The 22,281-nt window shown below is 43.7% G+C and overlaps 1 protein-coding gene across 7 annotated transcripts in view; it reads left to right on the forward strand.

The window, feature by feature from the left end:
- Window positions 1-22,281, forward strand: part of PRMT7 (protein arginine methyltransferase 7) — a 64,186-nt gene that overhangs the window by 13,408 nt on the left and 28,497 nt on the right. For 4 of the 7 annotated variants that reach the window (XM_037025274.2, XM_037025277.2, XM_037025275.2 and 1 more), the window contains exons 5-8: window positions 11,190-11,298; window positions 17,089-17,201; window positions 20,347-20,588; window positions 20,810-20,990. In XM_037025274.2, the coding sequence (XP_036881169.1) occupies window positions 11,190-11,298; window positions 17,089-17,201; window positions 20,347-20,588; window positions 20,810-20,990 (645 nt within the window). The remainder of the gene's footprint in view (window positions 1-11,189; window positions 11,299-17,088; window positions 17,202-20,346; window positions 20,589-20,809; window positions 20,991-22,281) is intronic. The other 3 variants (XM_073225480.1, XM_073225481.1, XM_073225482.1) reach the window with 3 other exon arrangements.

Consider the following 22,281-nt stretch of genomic DNA (forward strand, 5'->3'; position numbering starts at 1 on the left):
ATAGCAGAGAGTTGAGATTCCTAACATATTCTCTGGTAATCAGCAATAACCCACCAGCCTACCTTAAGACAGGGCAATCAGTCTTAACTGATATGTCCCCACTGCTTTGAGGGTGACCACTATCTTGGAGAAGAACAGGATAAATCCCTTGTGTTAGGTTTGTTTAGCAAAATCAGCTGGAGGACTCATAATAAAGGAAAGGAGACTTGGTGTCTCTTATCAGAGATAAATATCTTAAGACCACAAGTCAAGCCTACACCCAACAACCCCTCCCTGCCCTTTGCCCCATTCTTGAAAGCCTTAAAAGTCAGAATACCCAACCTGTCAGCACCCCTCCTCTCTGAGGATGCCTGCATTTTCCTTTCTTTAAGTGCATACTTTCAAATAAAGCCTTTTCACTGCTCTAATTATTGCCTTTTGTCTCTTTGCTATTTCATTTTATTTACAAGTCTTCACTTTGTCTCTCCACTCTACTGCTGATAAGTAGGAAGGGGCTGCTGAGAGCTCAGATTTGGACCTGCAAGTTTCCATTGCCTGGGTAACCTGGACAAAACTGCATCTGTGCGATCTGCTCTTAGTAGCCTGCCTGAAAAATCTCCTTTCTTAGGGAAATTCTCAGAACATAATCTCATTCCATCCTGTGCTCTGTGGCTCACCCAAATCCTGGGGTGGTAGAAGCTAGTCCCCATGCTGTGCAGATCCAACAGACACAGGATGCCAAGTGACCCTGGCTTTAAGAGTTGGCAAGGGAATCTGCCCTAGGTCAAGAACTTTCCCTCTTTCCCTCTTTCCCTCTGCCCTTACCTGTTCTCTGCTGCCTGCAAGACAGCTGCTATTCCCTGCTGCTCTTGCTTTAATGAACTCCTTCCTTACCTACACTTGCCTGACCTGTTCAGAAATTCTTTCTCATCCAGAGTCAAGAACCCTCCCCTGTCCAGGTTGAGGTTTCTCCTGGTGCTTCACCTAGTGTGCAGGGGGACACCTCCCCAGCCAGACACAGCTACCCGGCAACATAATATAAAAATCTATAGCCGTGTTGCCAGGCAGCTGCATCTGGGAGGTCTCTCCCTGTGCACCAGGTGAAACCTCAACCTAGACAGGGGAGGGCTCTTGACTCTGAAGGAGTCTCGAGCAGCGTGGAAGAGTGTAGGTAAGGAAGGAATTCAAAGCAAGAGTATGGCCTTGCAGGCAGCTGAGAGCAGGAAAGTGCAGAGGGAGGGAGCGGGAGCTCGCTGAACTTCTCAGCATAGGGCAGTCTCCCTCACCAGCTCCTGAAGTCGGGGTCACCTGGCATCTCTTGTCTGCTTGGATCTGCAGGGCATGGCGGCTAGCCCCTGCTACCCCAGGATTTGGGGGAGCTGCGGAGCACGGGATGAGGGGAGATTTTTCAGGCAGGCTGCTGCAGCTGCAGTTCCCTCTGGGTCACCTAGGAGACGGGGAACTCACAGGTCCAATTCTGAGCTCTCAGCATGCCCCCCAGCCCCCAACTTATCAAGAATAAAGTGGAGACTTGGAAATAGAATGAAATAGAGAAACTGAAACACCACTGGAAAGGCGCAGAGCGACAAAATACAGTCAAGTTGAACAATGAGAAAGCTTTATTTAAAGTTACACACTTAAAGGGAGAGGAAGTCTGGGCATCCTCGGAGAGGAAGCATGCTGAATATTCCCTCTTTTAAGCACTTTTTCAGGAACATGACAAAGGGCCGGGGGTGTAAGCTTTCAAGTGGTCTCAAGGTGAGAGACACTGTATCTCCTCTCTATTATCAGTCCTCCAGCTGATTTTGCAAAATAAACTTAACACAAGAATTTTATTGATCTAGTTCCTCCCCAGGATAGTGACTTTCCTCTGGGAACATATCAGTCAAGACCGCCTGCCCTTACCCCCAAGGTGGGCTAAGTTCTTGTCTGTTTGCTAAAGAATATGTTAGGAATCTTACTTCCTAACTTCTGGCTTTTGAAATGGAATCTTAGCCTTAAGATGGAATTCCTCCTGTTCTTACTATGCTGTTTATATCTTAGCTTTTTTGGAAAACTAATTATGATGCTTGCCTCAGGTCCCTGCCCTGTATCAGCTGTGCTGGCCTGTATGGTTGTCCCTAGCCACGTGTGGCTACCAAGCACTTGAAGTGTGAATAGTGGAACTGAGTTTGTTAATTTTCTTCAGCTCTAATCAGTTTACGTTGAAATAGCTGCGTGTGGTACAGCTACTGAAGTACAGAGGTAGAAGAGCAGGACGAGGACTGCGAGGAAGCCGCTGGGGGGCAGCCAGGAGGTATTGGTGACCTTTAAGTGATGATTTCAGGAGAGAGTAGGATTGAGGAGCGGATGGAATACAAGAAATTTCAGATAGCGACTGTAGATTTCTCTTTTAGTCATTTGGAAAGGAGGAAATATTTGGGGAAGGTGTATTGGTCACAGTGATTTCTGTGGCAGATGCTTTGAAAACAAAGCATGGTCCTTGGCTTCCTCACTTTGTTTCTCCTTTTAGAGAATAAGAACAGCTTTACCTGGAATCTCTAGCAAACCTCTCTGGGTATCATTGTCCAGAATAAGGTTAAATCCCATTTAACTTACCTCACTGACCTGGCAAGAGAGAGATTCAGTTACCCTTAGACCAGAGAGGTGCACCCCTTGAAAGGTCAGTCCCCAAACTGATCTGCAGGGTTGGGGAGAAGACAGAGTGATGTTGGGAAGATGGCTTCAGGGGCCATCCTAGACAGTGTTTTGGGTAGATCTTGAGTTCTTGGTGGCTGAGGAGACTGTGAGGGTCAGAGCCTCAATGGTCAGTGGAGATGAATGATATGTTAAGAGGCACTGTTACTGAAAACCAGTCCTTGTCACCAAAGTCAAATCACAAAACACCATGACAAGGTTTTGAGGGAAGGAAAGGAATAGTTTATTAATTTGACAGCAAATGAGGGAGTGGCGGGCTCATGCCTTAAAGAACCACTGTCCCCCTGAGACATAGGCAGTTAGGGCTTTTAAAGATCATGGGGGGAGAGGCTGTCATGTTCATGACCACAGACACATGAAGCAGCAACTTGCAAGGACCTAAGCAGACATTCCTGTACCAATTTAATTGCTTTTTGTTTCTCTTACTGATTTCTCCTCAGTGCTCTGGGGCAGAATGTCTTGGGTTCTGCAAAATCAGCTTTCTGTGTTATTTCTGATCCTGAAGTTCAGAAAATAGAGAGAAACTGCCTGTTAGTGGATACAAAGGTTTTGGGGCTACTTGAGTTCATTTTCAAGTTAATGTAAGTTAAATTTTAAATCCCAGAGATTTAATCCAGCTTTCGTGTGTTATAGCAGGAGGGGCTGAGGGTGATAGTTTTGTGTGGTGGCAAAGAGCTTGGTGAGACCCTCAAACTATGTCTAAAAACATTAAGCCAGACCCTAGAAGTAATTTAAAATAGATTGTAAAGCTTTTTTTCCTAGCTGAGCACAAATACATTCTTTGCAGAAGAATGTAGCATTAATATATCCTTGATTGTAATAAAAGAATATGTGTTCATAGGAAACATACAGATAATTGGGAAAAGGGCTTAGCAAGAGTAGAAATCTTATCATTGTGACCAGTCACTTTATCATTTTGTTATATTTCCATTCAGTGTGTGGGGCTGCATGTGTGTCTTTCTGGTTTATGTGCTAACATGGTTGGAGCTGTGCTGTCTAAATTGGGCAATCTGGAAAGAGGTGAAGGGGCTTATATGTATGGGGCATTTGAAGGGTTCAGGGAAGATTTCTGCAGAGGGGATTTGTGCTGCCCTCCAATAGTGATGCTGGGGTTCTTGTTTGTGGAGTCAAAGAATGAACTTAGCAAACCATTCAAGGTAGGAGAGCCATGGAAAGGCTTTTATTTAGAGATAAAGTGAGAGGACAGAGCTCCTGGCTTATGCCAGGAGGAGACAGTGCATTGTCTAGGGGTTTTATAGGTAGTTGGGAATGTGATAAAGGGCTTAGGGGTGTGAACTTGTTAAATGGTCCCTGAATATTTAAAATTAACACAAGAAATTTACTGCTCTTGATTTTTCCCTGAGATACAGGTGTCATGTTCTGGGAGCATATCAAATAAGAACACCTGCCCAGCCCCCAAGGTTGGCTGAGGTATTGTCTGTTTGCTAAAGAGTAAGTTAAGAATCTTACTTCTTAACTTCCTGGGTATTAAAATGCAATCTTATTTTTAAGATGAATCCTTACTGCCTTTTACTGTGTTTATGGCTGGGCTCGCTTGCCATTATTAATTGCCCAGATTGCAAATCACCTCATCAGGTATGAAGGAGGAAAGACAGCGCATAGGCCTGCGCCTTTTAGCATGCTAAAGTTAATCGTACACATGATTGTAAATGATTAGCTTAATAAAAACATGTGCTACTCTTCTTTTTTTTCTTTTTTTCTTTTTAATTTTGGTATCATTAACCTACAATTACATGAGGAACATTATGTTTACTAGACTCCCCTCTTCACCAAGTCCCCCCCGCAAACCCCATTACAGTCACTGTCCATCAGTGTAGTAAGATGCTGTAGAATTACTACTTGTCTTCTCTGTGTTGCACAGCCCTTCCCATGCCTCCCCCAACAATATACATGCTAATCTTAATGGCCCCTTTCTTCCCCCACACCCACCCTTATACCTCCCTTCCCACCCCTCCTCCCCACTCCCTTCCCTTTGGTAACTGTTAGTCCGTTCTTGGGTTCTGTGATTCTGCTGCTGTTTTGTTCCTACAGATTTTTCTTTGTTCTTATACACCACATATGAGTGAAATCATTTGGTACTTCTCTTTCTCCACCTGGCTTATTTCACTGAGCAAAATACCCTTTAGCGCCATCCATTTTGTTACAAATGGTAGGATTTGTTTTCTTCTTATGGCTGAATAATATTCCATTGTGTATATGTACCACATCTTCTTTATCCATTCATCTACTGATGGACACTTAGGTTGCTTCCATTTCTTGGCTATTGTAAATAGTGCTGCAATAAACATAGGAGTGCATCTGTCTTTTTCAAACTGGTCTGCTGTATTCTTAGGGTCAATTCCTAGAAGTGGAATTCCTGAGTCAAATGGTATTTCTATTTTGAGCTTTTTGAGCAACCTCCATACTGCTTTCCACAATGGTTGAACTAATTTACATTCCCACCGGCAGTGTAGAAGGGTTCCCCTTTTTCCACATTTGTTGTTGTTTGTCTTTTGGATGGTGGCGATCCTTACTGGTATGAGGTAATATCTCATTGTGGTTTTGATTTGCATTTTTCTGATGACTAGTGATGTAGAGCATCTTTTCATGTGTCTGTTGGCCATCTGAATTTCTTCTTTGGAGAACTGTCTGTTCAGTTCCTCTGCCCATTTTTTAATTGGATTATTTGCTTTTTGTTTGTTGAGGTGCGTGAGCTCTTTATATATTTTGGATGTCAACCCTTTCTCGAATCTGTCATGTATGAATATATTCTCCCATACTGTAGGATGCCTTTTTGTTTTATTGGTGGTGTCCTTTACTGTACAGAAGCTTTTCAGCTTGATATAGTCCCAGTTGTTCATATTTGCTTTTGTTTCCCTTGTCTGGGAAGATATGTTCATGACGAAGTCGCTCGTGTTTATGTCCAAGAGATTTTTGCCTATGTTTTTTTCTAAGAGTTTTATGGTTTCATGACTTACATTCAGGTCTTTGATCCATTTTGAAATTACTTTTGTGTATGGTGTTAGACAATGATTCAGTTTCATTCTCTTACATGTAGCTGTCAAGTTTTGTCAACACCAACTGTTGAAGAGGCTGTCATTTCCCCATTGTATGTCCATGGCTCCTTTATCATGTATTAATTGACCATATATGTTTGGGTTAATATCTGGAGTCTCTATTCTGTTCCAGTGGTCTGTGGCTCTGTTCTTGTGCCAGTACCAAATTGTCTTGATTACTGTGGCTTGGTAGTAGAGCTTGAAGTTGGGTAGCGAGATCACCCCTGTTTTATTCTTCCTTCTCAGGATTGCTTTGGCTATTCGGGGTCTTTGGTGGTTCCATATGACCTTTTAAACTATTTGTTCCAGTTCATTGAAGAATGCTGTTGGTAGTTTGATAGGGTTTGCACTGAATCTGTAGACTGCTTTGGGCAGGATGGCCATTTTGATGATATTCATTCTTCCTAGCCAAGAGCATGGGATGAGCTTCCATTTGGTAGTGTCCTCTTTAATTTCTCTTAAGAGTGTCTTGTAGTTTTCAAGATATAGGTATTTCACTTCCTTGTTTAGGTTTATTCCTAGGTATTTTATTCTTCTTGATGCAATTGTGAACAGAATTGTTTTCCTGATTTCTGTTTCTGCTAGTTCATCATTAGTGTATAGGAAAGGAACAGACTTTGTATATTAATTTTGTATCCTGCAACTTTGCTGAATTCTGATATTCTAGTAGTCTTGGAGTGGATTCTTCAGGGTTTTTTATATATACAATATCATGTCATCTGCAAACAGTGACTTTGACTTCTTCTTTACCAATCTGGATTCCTTGTATTTCTTTGTTTTGTCTAATTGCCGTGGCTAGGACCTCCAGTACTGTGTTGAATAACAGTGGGGAGAGTGGGCATCCCTGTCTTGTTCTCGATCTCAGAGGAAAAGCTTTTAGCTTCTCGCTGTTCAGTATGATGCTGGCTGTGGGTTTGTTGTATATGGCCTTTATTATGTTGAGGTACTTGCCCTGTATACCCATTTTGTTGAGAGTTTTTATCATGAATGGATGTTGAATTTTGTCGAATGCTTTTTCAGCGTCTGTGGAGATGATCATATGGTTTTATCCTTCTTTTTGTTTATGTGATGGATGATGTTGATGGATTTTCGAATGTTGTACCATCCTTGCATCCCTGGGATGAATCCCACTTGGTCATGGTGTATGATCCTCTTGATGTATTTTTGAATTCAGTTTGCTAATATTTTGTTGAGTATTTTTGCATCTATGTTCATCAGGGATATTCGTCTGTAATTTTCTTTTTTGGTGGAGTCTTTGCCTGGTATTGGTATTAGGGTGATGCTGGCTTCATAGAATGAGTTTGGGAGTATTCCGTCCTCTTTTATTTTTTGGAAATCTTTAAGAAGAGTGGGTATTATGTGTTCTCTGTATGTCTGATAAAATTCAGCGGTAAATCCATCTGTCTCTGGGGTTTTGCTCTAAGGTAGTTTTTTGATTACCGCTTCAATTTCGTTGCTGGTAATTGGTCTGTTTAGATTTTCTGTTTCTTTCTGGGTCAGTCTTGGAAGGTTGTATTTTTCTAGGAAGTTGTCCATTTCTCCTAGGTTTTCCAGCTTGTTAGCATATAGGTTTTCATAGTATTCTCTAATAATTCTTTGTATTTCTGTGGGGTCCATCGTGAGTGTTCCTTTCTCGTTTCTGATTCTGTTGATGTGTGTTGATTCTCTTTTTCTCTTAATAAGTCTGGCTGGGGCCTTATCTATTTTGTTTATTTTCTCAAAGAACCAGCTCTTGGTTTCATTGATTTTTTTTCTATTTTTTTATTCTTCTCAATTTTATTCATTTATTCTCTGATCTTTATTATGTCCCTCCTTCTGCTGACTTTAGGCCTCATTTGTTCTTCTTTTTCCAATTTCAATAATTGTGACTTTAGACTGTTCATTTGGGATTTTTCTTGAAATATGCCTGGATTGCTATATACTTTCCTAGTTTTATGCCTTTGTGGTCTGAGAAGTTGGTTGGTAGAATTTCAGTCTTTTTGAATTTACTGAGTCTCTTTTTGTGGCCTACTATGTGGTCTATTCTGGAAAATGTTCCATGTGCATTTGAGAAGAATGTGTATCCTGTTGCTTTTGGGTGTAGAGTTCAGTAGATGTCTATTAGGTCCATCTGGTTCAGTGTGTTGTTCAGTGCCTCTGTGTCCTTACTTATTTTCTGTCTGGTGAATCTGTCCTTTGGAGTGAGTGGTGTGTTGAAATCTCCTAGAATGAATGTATTGCGTTCTATTTCCTCGTTTAATTCTGTTAGTATTTGTTTCACATATGTTGGTGCTCCTGTATTGGGTGTATATATATATATATATATATTTATAATGGTTATATCCTCTTGTTGAACTAAGCCCTTTATCATTATGTAATGTCCTTCTTTATCTCTTGTCACTTTCTTTGTTTTGAAGTCTAATTTGTCTGATACTAGTACTGCAACACCTGCTCTTTTCTCCCCATTGTTTGCATGAAATATCTTTTTCCATCCCTTGACTTTTAGTCTGTGCATGTCTTTGGGTTTGAGGTTCGTCTCTTGTAAGCAGCATATATATGGGTCTTGCTTTTTTATCCATTCTATTACTCTGTGTCTTTTGATTGGTGCGTTCAGTCCATTTATATTTAGGGTGATTATTGAAAGATATGTACTTACTGCCATTGCAGGCTTTAGATTCATGGTTATCAAAGATTCAAGGTTAGCTTCTTTACTATCTAACTGTCTAACTTAACTCACTTATTGAGCTATTATAAACACAGTCTGATGATTCTTTGTTTCTCTCCCTTCTTATTCCTCCTCCTCCATTCTTTATATGTTAGGTGTTTTATTCTGTGCTCTTTTGTGTTTCTTTTGACAGCTTTTGTGAGTAGCTGATTTTATTTTTTGCCTTTAGTTAGTATTTGGTTGGTCTGCTTTCTTTGCTGTGATTTTATTTTCTCTGATGACATCTATTTAGTCTTAGGAGTGCTTCCATCTAGAGCAGTCCTTCTAAAATACCCTGTAGAGGTGGTTTGTGGGAGCAAATTCCTTTAACTTTTGCTTGTCTGGGAATTTTTTAATCCCTCCTTCATATTTAAATGATAATCGTGCTGGATACAGTATCCTTGGTCAAGGCCCTTCTGTTTCATTGCATTAAATATATCATGCCATTCTCTTCTGGCCTGTAAGGTTTCTGTTGAGAAGTCTGATGATAGCCTGATGGGTTTTCCTTTGTAGGTGACCTTTTTCCTCTCTCTGGCTGCCTTTAATACTCTGTGCTTGTCTTTGATCTTGGCCATTTTAATTATTATATGTCTTGGTATTGTCCTTGGGTTCTTTGTGTTGGGAGTTCTGTGGGCTTCCGTGGTCTGAGAGACTATTTCCTCCCCCAGTTTGGGGAAGTTTTGAGCAATTATTTCTTCAAATATACTTTCTATCCCTTTTTCTCTCTCTTCTTCTGGTACCCTATAATGCAGAGATTGTTCCATTTGAATTGGTCACACAGTTGTCTTAATATTGTTTCATTCCTGGAGATCCTTTTATCTCTCTCTGCTTCAGGTTCTCTGTGTTCCTGTTCTCTGATTTCTATTCCATTAACGGCTTCTTGCACGTCTTCCAGTCTTCTCTTAAGTCCTTCCAGAGATTGTTTTATTTCTGTATTCTCCCTCCCAACTTTATCCATTAGCTCATGCATGTTTCTCTGCAGTTCCATCAGCATGGTTATGACCTTTATTTTGAATTCTTTTTCAGGAATAATGGTTAAATCTATCTCCCCAGGCTCCTTCTTGTGGGTTGTCTGGGTAATTCTGGACTGGATCATATTCTTCTGCCTTTTCATGGCGGTAGAGGTAGTTGTGGGCAGTCGGTGCGTGTATAAGGTAGGAGAACAAAGTCCCTTCTTACTTGCTGGTTGCCTTCCTATCCTCTGAGAACGGCAACCCCTAGTGGCTTGTGCTAGGCAGCTGCAGGCCGATGGGGCTGCTGAGTCTGGCCCAGGTGGCTGCGGAGGAGGCTGTGGGCAGTTGCTGTGGGCACGGCCGCTCTCAGGCTGCTCCGCTGCTATGGTGGGGCCGCACCGGAAGGGGAATGGATGGGAGGCTGTTTATTGCCATGAGGGGCCTCAGAGCTGCGCTGCCTCCCAGAGGGTTAGGGTGCCCAGAGTTCCCCAGGATTCTCAGCTGCTGGGCTGAGTGTGCCGGGACGCTTCCAAAAAACACCGCTTTTCTTTTCTTTTGTCCCAGGGGTGCCAGCTGCAGGGACCCACTCGCAGATTTTACTGTTCTGTTTCCCTAATATCCAGCACACCACGCACTGTGTGTCTGCGCTCCCGGTGCGGATGCCTAGGGCTGGATATTTAGCAGTCCTGGGCTCCCACTCCCTCCCCACTCCGAGTCCTTTCCTCCTGCTGGTGTCCCGCCAGGCTGCAGCTTGTATCTTACCCCCTTCGTGAGGTGCTGAGTTCTCACAGATGTAGATGTAGCCTGGCTGTTGTACTGTATCTTCTGGTCTCTCTTTTAGGCATAGTAATATTTGTTGTATTTTCAAAAATATATATGGTTTTGGGAGGAGATTTCCACTGCCCTACTCATGCCGCCATCTTGGCTTCTTCTTCTCTTCTTTATCTGGGGAATATTAATTGATCTCACTGAAGAATGACTCTAGAGCTTAATGTTTAACAGAGTTTTGGTAGGGGGTTTCCTTGCATGTAGTTACATTGCTCTGACTGTAACTATCCTGCCCTGCTTTTTCCGGAGGCCCTCACCCTACTCTGACTGCACCCGCAGCCCCTGTCTCAGTAGGGTTTGCTGTAGCAGGTGGAGGTAGGGCAGGGAAGGCTCAGGCTCGCCTAGAGCACAGTGAGATCAGTGTGGCTGGAGCATGTGTGTGGGGATGGGGCAGGAGGGGAGTAAGGCTGGGGGAAGCTGGGGGAAGTACATACAGGCTGTGTTCTGCCAGCTCTGGAGATGTGGGACAGCTTTGAGCAGGAGGGTGACCTGCTCACACTTAATCTCTTTACACAGTAATGGTCTCCCTTTCTTCTAGAGAGAACAGCGCAAATCTTGTCCCAGGTCCTGTTTTTGTGAGGCAAGTCCCTTTTGTGATTCCCTCTAGTGTGGCAGTGACACCTACCGTCTTTACTAAGTAGTGCAACCTCCTTGGGACAGCACCGGGAGGGGTGTTTCCTGGTTTGTGGGAACTCCTAGCTGCAAGTTAAACCCAGTGGAATCTCTTCCTATTGTATTCATTTTCATGACACACATTTGGAGAGTAAGTGTTTAAGTTACATAAATGCAGTCTTGTTTATTCAGATCAAATTAGCCCAAAGAAATAATTTATCTCCATCAAACGGTAACACAGGTACCTTTGGTCTATTCAAGAAGAAATGCTGTCGTGGCTGCCTCTTCTCAAATCTTAGGACTAAGGCATATCTTGCTAATCTTGGGTTTAGATTGTTATTTATTGCTCATTTTTACGTGTGTTTTGGCTCTGATTTCTAGGTTTTCAAGCCTATGGCTGATGCTGCTGTAAAGATTGTGGAGAAAAATGGCTTCAGTGATAAGATTAAGGTTATCAACAAGCATTCCACTGAGGTGACCATAGGGCCAGGTAAGATTGACACACCTTGTGTCAGAAGCTTTACGTGCTCTTGTGGAAGAGAGGAAAGGGCTTACTTATTCCAGTTACCTAGAATAAGTTGTCAAGTACACCACTCCAGTTACCTGGAATAAGTGTATCCAGGTAATTGCCGAGAAATGAGGCCTTTCTGTGTAGTGATCTGAGAACAAGCACTTTGCTTCTCTACTATTTTCTCTACTGGTTAACACACAGCAATGAATAAACCAGAGCTAATTGAGTGCAACAGCAGTGAATGGAAATGAAAGCTCCTTTTGCCTTAAGCAAGTTGGAGTTCTTGTGTGGCTCAGCTCTCTGAGTGTTGAGTCTTATCAGACTGAAGTGAAACTAACACTGTGCAATTAGTCTCACTGCTAGACAGTAGACAGCAGAGATACCTATTGTTAGTAGATAGCAGATAGCCCTAGACAATAGATAGTAGATAAGATTTGCTTAGTTCTGACACCCTGCCCAGCATCCCACATGAGAGATTTGCCTATACTGCACAATTTTTCCAGGTTTTCAGAATATTTTTTATAGTCTAGGGGTTTGAATCAGACTTCTGGAAGTTCACATGCCACTGATACCTAGAGAGCACAGTGGAGCACAAATGTAGCTTGTGGGGAGGTTATGGTCACCACCACAGGTTTTAAAAAGGCAGTGTTTTAGAATGAACCATCTATGTAAGATCAACGTTTTTCTCACATTTTTTTAGGAGAATCTGAAATTTGAACAAAAGGAATTAGTGTCCCTTTTTTTTATTTTTAAAATGTACTATTAAAAAAATTCTGAGTTATTTAAAGATAAAATTGGCTTTATTCAACAGTTCATGAATTGGGCAGCTTCCCATCTAGTAAATAGAAGGGAGCTCTGAAGAACTGAATAAAATGGGAGACTTATAGGCAGAAGGGGGCAGAGACAAGGGAAGATCCAATTACTCTCTGTTTGTTTGGGGGATGGAAGGGTTCTATCAAAACTGCAGGGTTAAGTCTTGGTTTTAAGTCTTGGTTTGGTGACTGGGCTTAGCGTAAGTGACTCCATTTAGTGCCTTTTTTAAAAATTTTAATAATACTATACATATAAAAGAGTGCACAAATCATCCCATTAAAAAAATTTTTTTTATTAAGGTATCATTGATACACACTCTTATGAAAGTTTCACAAAACAATGTCATCACTACATTCACCCTTACTGTCGAGTAGCCCCCCAATACCCCATTGCAGTCACTGTCCATCAGTGTAGTAAGATGCCACAGAGTCCCTACTTGTCTTCTCTGTGCTACACTGTCTTCCCCATGACCCCACACACACCATGTGCACTAATCATGATACTCCACAATTCCCTTCTCCCTCCCCCACCCTCCCTTTGGTAACCGCTAGTCCCTTCTTGGAATTTGTGAGTCTGCTGCTGTTTTGTTCCTTCAGTTATGCTTCATTGTTATACTCCACAAATAAGGGCAATCACAAATCATCCCATTTTTAATCAACATTATTGAGGTATAATTTACATAAGATGAATGAACCCATTTTAAGTGTACAAATTTGATGAGTTTTGACATATGTAAACACACTTGTACTTGTATCTACTTCTACAATTGATAGAATATCACCATCGTGCCCAGAGATTCCTCATGACCCTTTACGGTCAATAACCCATATCCCTGACCCTTGGCACCTACTGATCTTTCTTCAAAATAGGTTAGATTTGCCTTTTCTAGAATTTTGAGTAAGTGAAATCATACAGCATGTACTTTTTGTGCCTGCTTTCTTTTCCATAACATAATGCTTTTGAGTTTCGTCCGTTGTTCTGTGTATCAAAAGTTCATTCTCTTCTGTTGCTGAGCAGCACTCCGTGTTGTACATCCTGTGTTCGTTCCTTCATCTGTTGATAGACATAGGTAGTTTTCCAGAGAGGTCTTTAGGTTCACTGATCTTTTGTGGTGTCTCACCTGCTGTCAAGTACATCTAGTGAACTTTCCATTTCTGATAATTGTATTTTTCGTCTCTAAAAGTTCCCTTTGATAGTTTTTTATAACTTCCATTGTTCTTATATATTCATGTGTTCCTTTGAATAGTTTACATATTTATATTAGCTGTTTTATCATCTGTATTTTCTATTTCCACTGTCTCTGGCTTTTGTGGGTTTTTCTGTTGACCAATTTTTATCCTGGTTTTGAGTCACACTTCTTCTCATGCCTAGTAAGTTGTATTTGGATGCTTTGTATATTGGGGATTTGCACTGCTGAGTGCTGGATTTTGTTGTCTTCCTTTAAAAATATTGTCTGGCATGTACCTGGATTACTTGCAGATCGATTTCATCCTTCCAGGTTTGTTTTTAAGCTGTGTTGGAGCAGGGTTAGAGTAGATTTAAGCCATGGTTTCTCAACCATGGTGCTGTTGACATACTGGACCTGATAATTCTTTGTTGGGGGAGCTGCCCTGTGCATTGTAGGGGGTTTACCCTGGCCTCTATCCAGTAGAAGCCAGTAGCATCTCCCTCCTCCCACCATTTGTGCAAATCAAAAATGTCTCCAGACATTGTCAAATGTCCTGGATTGCGGGTAGAGCAAAATGGCCCCTTGTTGAGAACCACACTGTTCTAAGGCTACTTTAGCCATACTTGTATACAGAGACCTTTCTGGAGTCTCTCCTGAGAGTGCCTGCCTGGGTTCTGGCTGATCAGATCTAGAATGTTTCCCAGTCCTCTGTGAACTCTGGGAATCAGTCCACTCACAGCTATGAAATTATTCATCCTTTGCCAAGCCTTCTGGAGTCTTAACCTGTGTGTGTGTGTGTGTGTGTGTGTGTGTGTGTGTGTTCGTGTTCACAGGGGACTCGGAGTCCTGTGTGTGTGTGTGTGTGTGTGTGTGTGTGTGTGTATGTTTGTGTGTGTATTCACAGGGGACTCTAGGGGAGTCCTGTGTGTGTGTGTGTGTGTGTGTATTCACAGGGGACTCTAGGGGAGTCCTGTGCAGATTTCTGAAGCCTCTTTTTGTGTAACTGCGTCTCTGGTTCCCTCCCCTGCAAGTCCCAGCCATCTGCACTCCCCTGACCTTTGGACGTTGTCTTCTTACCTCAGCAAGACTGCTGTGCTCTGCTTGCCATCTCCCTCCCTGTACTGGAGTCTGGAAAGTACCTGCTGGCTGAAAGCCAGAGCAGTAGTGGGGTCACTTTGTTCTCTTTTTAGGGAATAAACGGTGTTGCCTTGTATTCAGCATCTGAAAATATTTATTTCCTGTGTTTTGTCTGGTTTTCTAGTTGATTACAGTGGGTAGGAGAGTCTGATCCCCGCCACTCTGTCTGGCCATGGGTGGGGCTCTTGACCACACAGCGACCAGCCCACAGTGCAGCCCTTTGCTGTGTCATCCGTGACTGCCCTTTGCCATCCTTCAGACTGTGTGCTGTGCATGTACTCCCTGTGTGAAGCCAGGCCCCTCATATGCTTTCTTCATAGTAGTGCTCTCTAGTGCCTATCAGTGCAAAAATAAATAGTTATGTAATTATGTGTTTAATGTCTGTATCTCCATATAGCTGAAGCACCCTGAGGTTATGGACTCTGTGGTCTTACTAATTACTCCACTTCATAACTTGTATAAGGGCCTGGCACATAAAAACATTCAGTAATATTTGTTTAGGGAGCCAATTGTCAACTTTGCTTGGTCCTTAACCCCTTGTAAATGGGACTTTGTTTCTACTCCCCCGTCTTGACAAGTGGCTTCCTCATTGCCAAGGCTGATGGTCTTCCCTCTGCTTTTTCTCTAAACACTGCAGCTTTGGGACTTCTACTACACAGTCTTTCTGGAAACTCTCTTTTCCCAGGCCTCAGTGACATCTCCCAGTCTTGCTTCTCCTCTGCAGCCTTCATTGTGTTTCCAAATGTGTATTTCCAAAGTTCATTCTCAGCCCTTTTCAGAAATGGCATCCAGGTTGCCCATTCCTCAGGGGAGGCCGGAGAGGCTTACACACGGAGGCAGGTGTAGCAGCTGACTCAGGGAACAGCCTTGATTCATGCATACAGTCATTTGGCGAAGACTTAGGAGGCCCCTGGGGTGACTGCCCCTTACGTTCCTACTGTGCCCTCTGCACCCTGTAGCACTAGCACTCATGCCCCGGATACTAGGCTCTCAAGAATGTTGAAATTCAGTGGGTCATAGAGCTTTATTTATCTGAAACACATTTGGGCAGTAAATCATTTTAAGTTACATAATTGGTTTAATTATTCAGGAGGTAGAATTGGTAAGAATTGGTAGTTGGTGATTGATTGGATGTTGAATGACAGAGGGAAGAATCAAGAATTCAGCTCGTTTGCTGACTATTACTGGGTGCTAGGCATTGTTCTAGGCACTGGGGTACAGTGGTAAACGGACCAGTCAGGGTCCTGCTTTCCTGGAGCTAGTAAACAATGCCCAGTTTTCAAGACTGTGTTGCTGGTGGTGCCATTTATTGAAGCAGGATCATTGGAGGGAGAAGCAGGTATGTGGGGGTGGTTCAGTTTGGGACAGTGCCCTTCAGCTGGAGTTTGGCACATCTGAGAGGATGGGCAGTGCCACTTGGGAGGCTGGTCTCTGTGCCAGGGGACAAGTTTCTTCTCCGTCTCCTTTCACGTCATCCTGCTGTTGAGCACAAGTGTATTTCATAGCAAGTGGACAGCTTCCGCCTTTGCTATCCTAATCACCACCGCATGAAGCAGATGTTGTCACCTGGGTTTTACAGATGAGGTGACTGATGGTCAGCACTGAGGGTCAAGGCTAGAAAGTGGGATCCAGGCTCAGGCCTCTAGGCCTCAAGGTTCAAGCTCTCCACTGCACCCTTCTCTGAACCTCTAATGCTTCCCCTTTTTTGTCTCATCCACGATACTTGTCTTATGTAGGAAAGATGAGTGGGCTTTGTCAAATTGTAATTCATGAGCCATTAGGAGTGTTTACAGTTAATTTTAAATGATGAATAGCCCCTTCCAAAGTCTGTTTTGTCTCTTGGTTCATTAAAAATTATAATTGTAGAAGTAATATTGCACTACATTACAAGTTTTAGAAAATAGAGTGAACAAAAAGACCCTCCATAATCCTACTATCCTAAAACAACTGTTATTTGGGGGATTGTTTGGTGGCAAGACTAAATTAAGAAGGACTTGGTGTAAGGAACGGGGGGTTCTGATCCTGGGTCTTGTAGCATCCATTGAATGTCAGGGGAATTAACCAGCCTCTCGCTCTTTTTCTCTCCCTCTCTGCAGTCTAGAAATACTTGAAGTACTAGCTCTCAGTTTTTACTTTTCAAATAATTTTTGGTAACTTAAAAGTTAATAGCTTATTAGTTTGTCTCTTGCCAATTACTAATAAGAATGAAAAATTCTCCATATATCTGAATGATTTATTTTCTGTTTTGAATTTTCTATTAGTATTTTGGCCTGGTTTTCTTTTTGGGTATTTATACTTTTCCTTATGTGTTTTTCAAGTTCTTTGCAATATGAAACATAGAGAAAAATTGAAAGTAATACAGTGAACACCCATATTCTCTTAACCAAGACTTACCAATTGTTAGCATATTTGTGTGTATGTGTGTCTATGTATGTATGTGTATACATCTATACATGTCTATGTAGAGAAAAATACTTTTTTTGCTGAATCATTGGAAAGTCAGTTGCAGACATGTTGACACTTCTAAATACTTCATATGTATATGCTTTCAATTTAATGACCCATTAACCTTTTATCTTTCACATATTTGCTGTAGATATATTTTTCTAATCTGTTGTTTGCTCCTGGCCCTCTTTCCTTGTGTTTTGCAGATGGTGACATGCCATGCCGTGCAAACGTCCTGATCACAGAGCTGTTTGACACAGAACTGATTGGGGAGGGAGCGCTACCCTCCTATGAGCATGCACACAGGCATCTCATGCAGGTAGGGACCAACGGCCTCCCTCGGGGATATTGCTGTGATCCCAGCTGGCTCACACATTTCTTGTTGATAAGCCATGCTCTACGTACCCTGAGCCCTCAGTACCTTTCCAAAAATCCTAGCACATCCCTCAGTTCTGCAAGCCTCTGGTTCTCCTTCATTGTGACTTACGTGTCTTTTGAATGCCAAGTCTTGGTAGGTTAGAGTTGAAAGGCAAGAAACTATCTTCAGTTCAACAAATATTCTTTGAGTGTTATCTGTTGTAGGATGATCTAGCATCCAGAGAGAAGTGTAAGACAGCCTTCTTGCCTCTGAGACCCGTACTAGTCGCTGATGGTAAGGACCAGATGAACCAAATGGAGAGGCAGACAGAAGTACCACTGACATTTGGGTTAGGACTGGCAGAAGAGGTCAGGGGTGAGGAAGATGAGGGCATATTAGAGAGGGTGGAGCTTGGAAGGGTGCTGAGGAGAGGGTGGGGTGTCCCAGGGAGAGGACCTGTTCGATAGGTCAGTGAGAGCACCAGCCTGGGGCGCTTGTGAGCAAATGGGGGGCAGCGGGGGAGGGGTGGAAGGCCTTGAGTGTTAGGTTGTTCCAGGTGAAGGAGTTTGGGTGGTGATAATCTTTGACAGTATTTGAGAATAGAGAGACATGCTGAAAATCTTGTCTCAGAGATGTTGGTCTTGCTTTTCATGGACATAAACTAGAGGTGGCAACTCAGAGGCAAAGGCCCGAGAGGCAGTGTGAGTACTGCTGCCTCTGCTGGCACTGCCCCTGTGGGCACTGTCCAGAGAGTCCCAGCCTGGGACCCTCTTTGGGGTTCTTGGAGTCCTCAGCATGAGGAAGGGGCTCCTTCCAGGGCAGTTGGGGCCAGAGTCCACATCACTCACACATTCAGCGCATGGCGGTGGTTGCCCTGCAGATCCCACACTGTGAGATGTCTGTCTCCCAAATGGAAAATGCTTTTCTTGTCACTTTGGTAGTGATTATTTCTGTTTCTCCACCTTAAAACCATCAACTCGATGAATCCCTGAAATAGAGAACACGGATAAATATTTACGATTTTGTTAATGTTGCCTGATTTGTCTTTTTCTAATTTAGCTAATAATTAAGAAGGAAGGTGGGCAGTTGGCCTGTAGCAGCCAGGTGTCTATTGTCCACTCTAATCACTACCCCCATCTGCCCACCTTGGGTCTGAGCTTGAGGGGGTTGTGGCTGGACACAAAAATCTTCCATTGCCCTGTCCCTCATCTGGCCTTATTGGAGGGCATGGAACTGGGATGCTGGCATGTGTGACAGATAGTCCCTGTGGTGGTGAAGTGACCCAAGGATTGATCTCAGAAGATACGTTTATTGAGTGCCTTCATTCTGCTAGCCCTTTTTTGGGCACCAAGAATATGAAAGTGAGCCCCTAGGTAGGCAGGTAGGTGAGCAGGTCTTCACAGTACAGCTAGAGGTGTGTCCTTTCTGACGGTAGTTAGAGGGTGACATCCTGCCCACTCTGGCAGGGGGAAGTGGGGAGTGTCAAGGAAGATGAAGCTTGAGCTGTGTCAGTCTTAAAGGATGATCAGGTGTTGGCCTGGCAGACAGGGGATTTGTGGCAGAGGAGATCAGCAGGCACAAAGACATGAAGATGAGTTGGTGCAGTGGCTCCCAGGCCCTACAAGTTGTTTGGATTATGGGTAGTGTGGGAGGGGGGCTTAGAGATGAGACTGGAGGGCTGGACAGGGCTAGACAGAGAAAAAAGGCCCATGCTCCAGAAGGCAGTAGGACACCACAGAACGGTTTTAAGCAGGGGATTGATGTTAGATTTACCAGGCAGGCATGTGGAGGGCAGTTAGGATGTAGGACCAAAGGCAGGAAGACTGGTTAGAAGGTGGTTGTGGAGTCATCCAGGTGCTGGGGTTGACGTGGACCTCAGTTAAGCCCATAGAAATGGGCCCCGAGAGGTGGACTTAGGGAGGGGAAGGTAGTCAGAGACTTGGTGATTACTTAGATGAGGAGGCACTGAGGTGATGCCAAGGGGGTTTGGGTGACTGGACTGGGGAGGTGGTGCTCCCTGTTGAATGGGAGTGCAGGAGGAGGGGTGCCGGGAAGGTGGGGAAGGGGTGTAGGTGATCTGCTCCGTTTAGGCAAGAGAGTTTGAGCTGAGTGTCAGCCAAGTAGAGAGGACCAAGAGGCCTTTAGATACATGGGATTTGGTAAAGGAACGTGGAGTGAAGTCCCTCAGAGGAGATTATGGGGAGGGAGAAGGAGAAAAAGGTGGTCCAGACCAGGTCTCTAGGGAGGCCCCTCTGTGAGGATGGCAGGGGAAACAGCGGTGAAAGGGGCAGCGGGGGAGAGCAGTGCTTAACCAGAGCCGTGTCTGGAGACGTTCTTGATGTCACAGCTGAGGTGCGGGTGCCACTGTCACCTTGTGGGTAGAGGCCAGGGGTGTTGCGAAGCACAGAGGAGCCCCCCTATAAGACAGGATCATTTGCCCAAGAGGTCACTAGTGCTGAGGCAGAGAAACCCTGCACTTGTCATTTCCGTTCAGCAGCAGCTGGGAGTGTCCTTTTTATGGCTTGTCCACTTGCGCCTGATGTGTAGAGGGTGTTGGATGGATGAATGAGGTAGGAAGGAAACTAGATGAGGGTCCGCAACCAAAGCCGAGTGAGGAGAGGGCTTGGGAGTGCCTGGTGAGGCCGAGAGGTCCGGTCAGTTGAGGGTGGCACTTGTGCAACAGGGAGGTGCTGGGGAGAGCTGCACTGAAGGGAGGCTCTGAGCTGAGTGCCACAGTTACTGCTGAGCAGGAGGCTTGGACTCCTTCAAAGCTGGTGTGGGAGTCAATCAGCATGCAATTAAGGTTTATTTTTGAATTATTTAAGAGTGTCAGGTCCCTGGGAACTTACCTGACATAAGTCATTTTTGGTATAATGTGTGTTCTTTTTTAAATGTAGTTCCTTTTTTTTTTCTTTCCCAAGGGCATTGGGGCAAAAAGAGTTATCCTAGAACCATCCAAAAAATTGTCCTCATGGTGGTTAGGTGTTAGCTGTCACTGACGTGGACTCTTATTAAGGAATGTACCTCTTTTGACTGATGGGAATTATTGTGGGTCAGCATACCTGGTTTATTGTTTTCTTTTGTATTTTTTTCAATAAAAACTTAGGAAAATTGTGAGGCGGTGCCTCACAGAGCAACCATCTATGCGCAGCTGGTGGAATCCAGAAGGATGTGGTCGTGGAATAAGCTGTTTCCCATCCGTGTCCAGACCAGCCACGGAGAGCAGGTCATCATTCCTCCCGTTGAACTGGAGAGGTGCCCTGGCGCGCCGTCCGTCTGTGACATTCAGCTGAACCAGGTGTCGCCCTGTGACTTCACTGTCCTCAGTGATGTGCTGCCTATGCTCAGGTACCAGGAAGCCAACCAGGGTGGTGAGACTTTAAGACATTTGATAGAAAGGGGTCTTTGGAAGTCCTTTTTGAGTGGGAAGGAAACCTGATGTCACCTCCCTCTGAAGGCAGGAGTCTGTTACAGATAAGTCTGATGGCTGGTAAGGTCACCATAAAAGCATGAAGATGGAGCGTGTAAGCTTTAAAAGTTTGCTTAAGTTCCTGAATGTTCTTTCACAGTGTGGACTTCAGTAAGCAAGTCAGTAGCTCAGCAGCCTGCCATAGCAAGAAGTTTGAACCTCTGGCATCTGGACGAGCTCAGGTGGTTCTCTCGTGGTGGGACATTGAAATGGACCCTGAGGGGAAGATCAGGTGCACCATGGCCCCCTTCTGGGCACACTCAAACCCAGAGGAGCTCCAGGTAAGAGGCAGGAGCCGAGCATATATCATGTAAATCAGGAAACTTGTCATCCAGTTTTGATCACAGGTTTATTAGGTAGATTCATAAGAATTTAGAGACAGTAGGAAGTGTGTTAAAGAAGAGGGTTTATTAAAATAAAAAGCAAGGCTATCTATAGTAAGATATGAGATAGATGTCACAGGCCAGGTTCATGGTCAGCACCAGTGGACACTGAGCCGTAGGAGAGCTTTGGTGTGTTCACTGTCCCATGTCCTGGCACAGCCACTTTTAGGTCCCATGCACCCTGCCCCATGCACCCTGTGATTTTATTTTCTCCTAGGGACCTCAGATGAGCTTGGAAGAGAGAACTACAACCAGTTTTATTTTCTCTAGCCTCAAAATCTAACTTCTACAGCTCAACAAAGTGGGTAGACAATGTGAACTACTGAAAGGGAAATAGAGATTTTCTCTTTCAGTGTTAAAAACTGTTAAGCCTCACTCATAAGAGCACTTAAATAAGAGCACATTTAAATTATAGTGAGATACCATTTTTCACCTTTTGGTAAGTAAAGTTCAGAAAGTTTGGTAGCATACTGTTGACGGAGCTGTGGGGAAGAGCAGGAGAACGCTCATCAGAGCACCCATGGAGATGAGGAGGCCCAATCTGTCACCACGGAGGGTGACACCACCTCTAGACATTTGGACTCTGAATAGATTTGCATATGTGTAGAATGGCATGTGTGGCAGGATACTCACTGCAGCCCTGATTTAATAGAAAAGACTGGAACATCCTAGAAGCCACCAGGAGGGGACTGGCTAAGTCCTTATCTTACATCCATGAGAGGGTGAGGCAACCTTCTATGCCCTGATGGGAAACAGTCTCCAGGGTGCATCATTACGTAAAACAAAAATGGGGGCAGAACGTTGTGTGGTATGTGAATGACAATGTTACTGAAAATAAGAATATATGTTTACGAGTGTATATGTGTGGTGTGTGTGTATGAGGATATCCTTGAAAGAGTTCACAGAAATAGGAGACTAGGGGTGGAAAGGAAACTTCTTTTTCTCCGCATTACTCTTTTGAATGTTCTCTCTTTCTTTTTTATACTTCTTTTTTTAAATTTTGGTATCATTAATCTACAATTACATGAGGAACATTATGTTTACTAGACTCCCCCCATCCCCAAGTTCCCCGCACAAACCCCATTACAGTCATTGTCCATCAGCGTAGTAAGATGCTGTAGAATCACTACTTGTCTTCTCTGTGTTGCACAGCCCTCCCTGTGCCCCGCCCACATTATACATGCTAATC

This window comes from Manis javanica, chromosome 17 (genome assembly GCF_040802235.1).
Source record: "Manis javanica isolate MJ-LG chromosome 17, MJ_LKY, whole genome shotgun sequence".
In the NCBI taxonomy this organism is placed as follows: domain Eukaryota; kingdom Metazoa; phylum Chordata; class Mammalia; order Pholidota; family Manidae; genus Manis; species Manis javanica.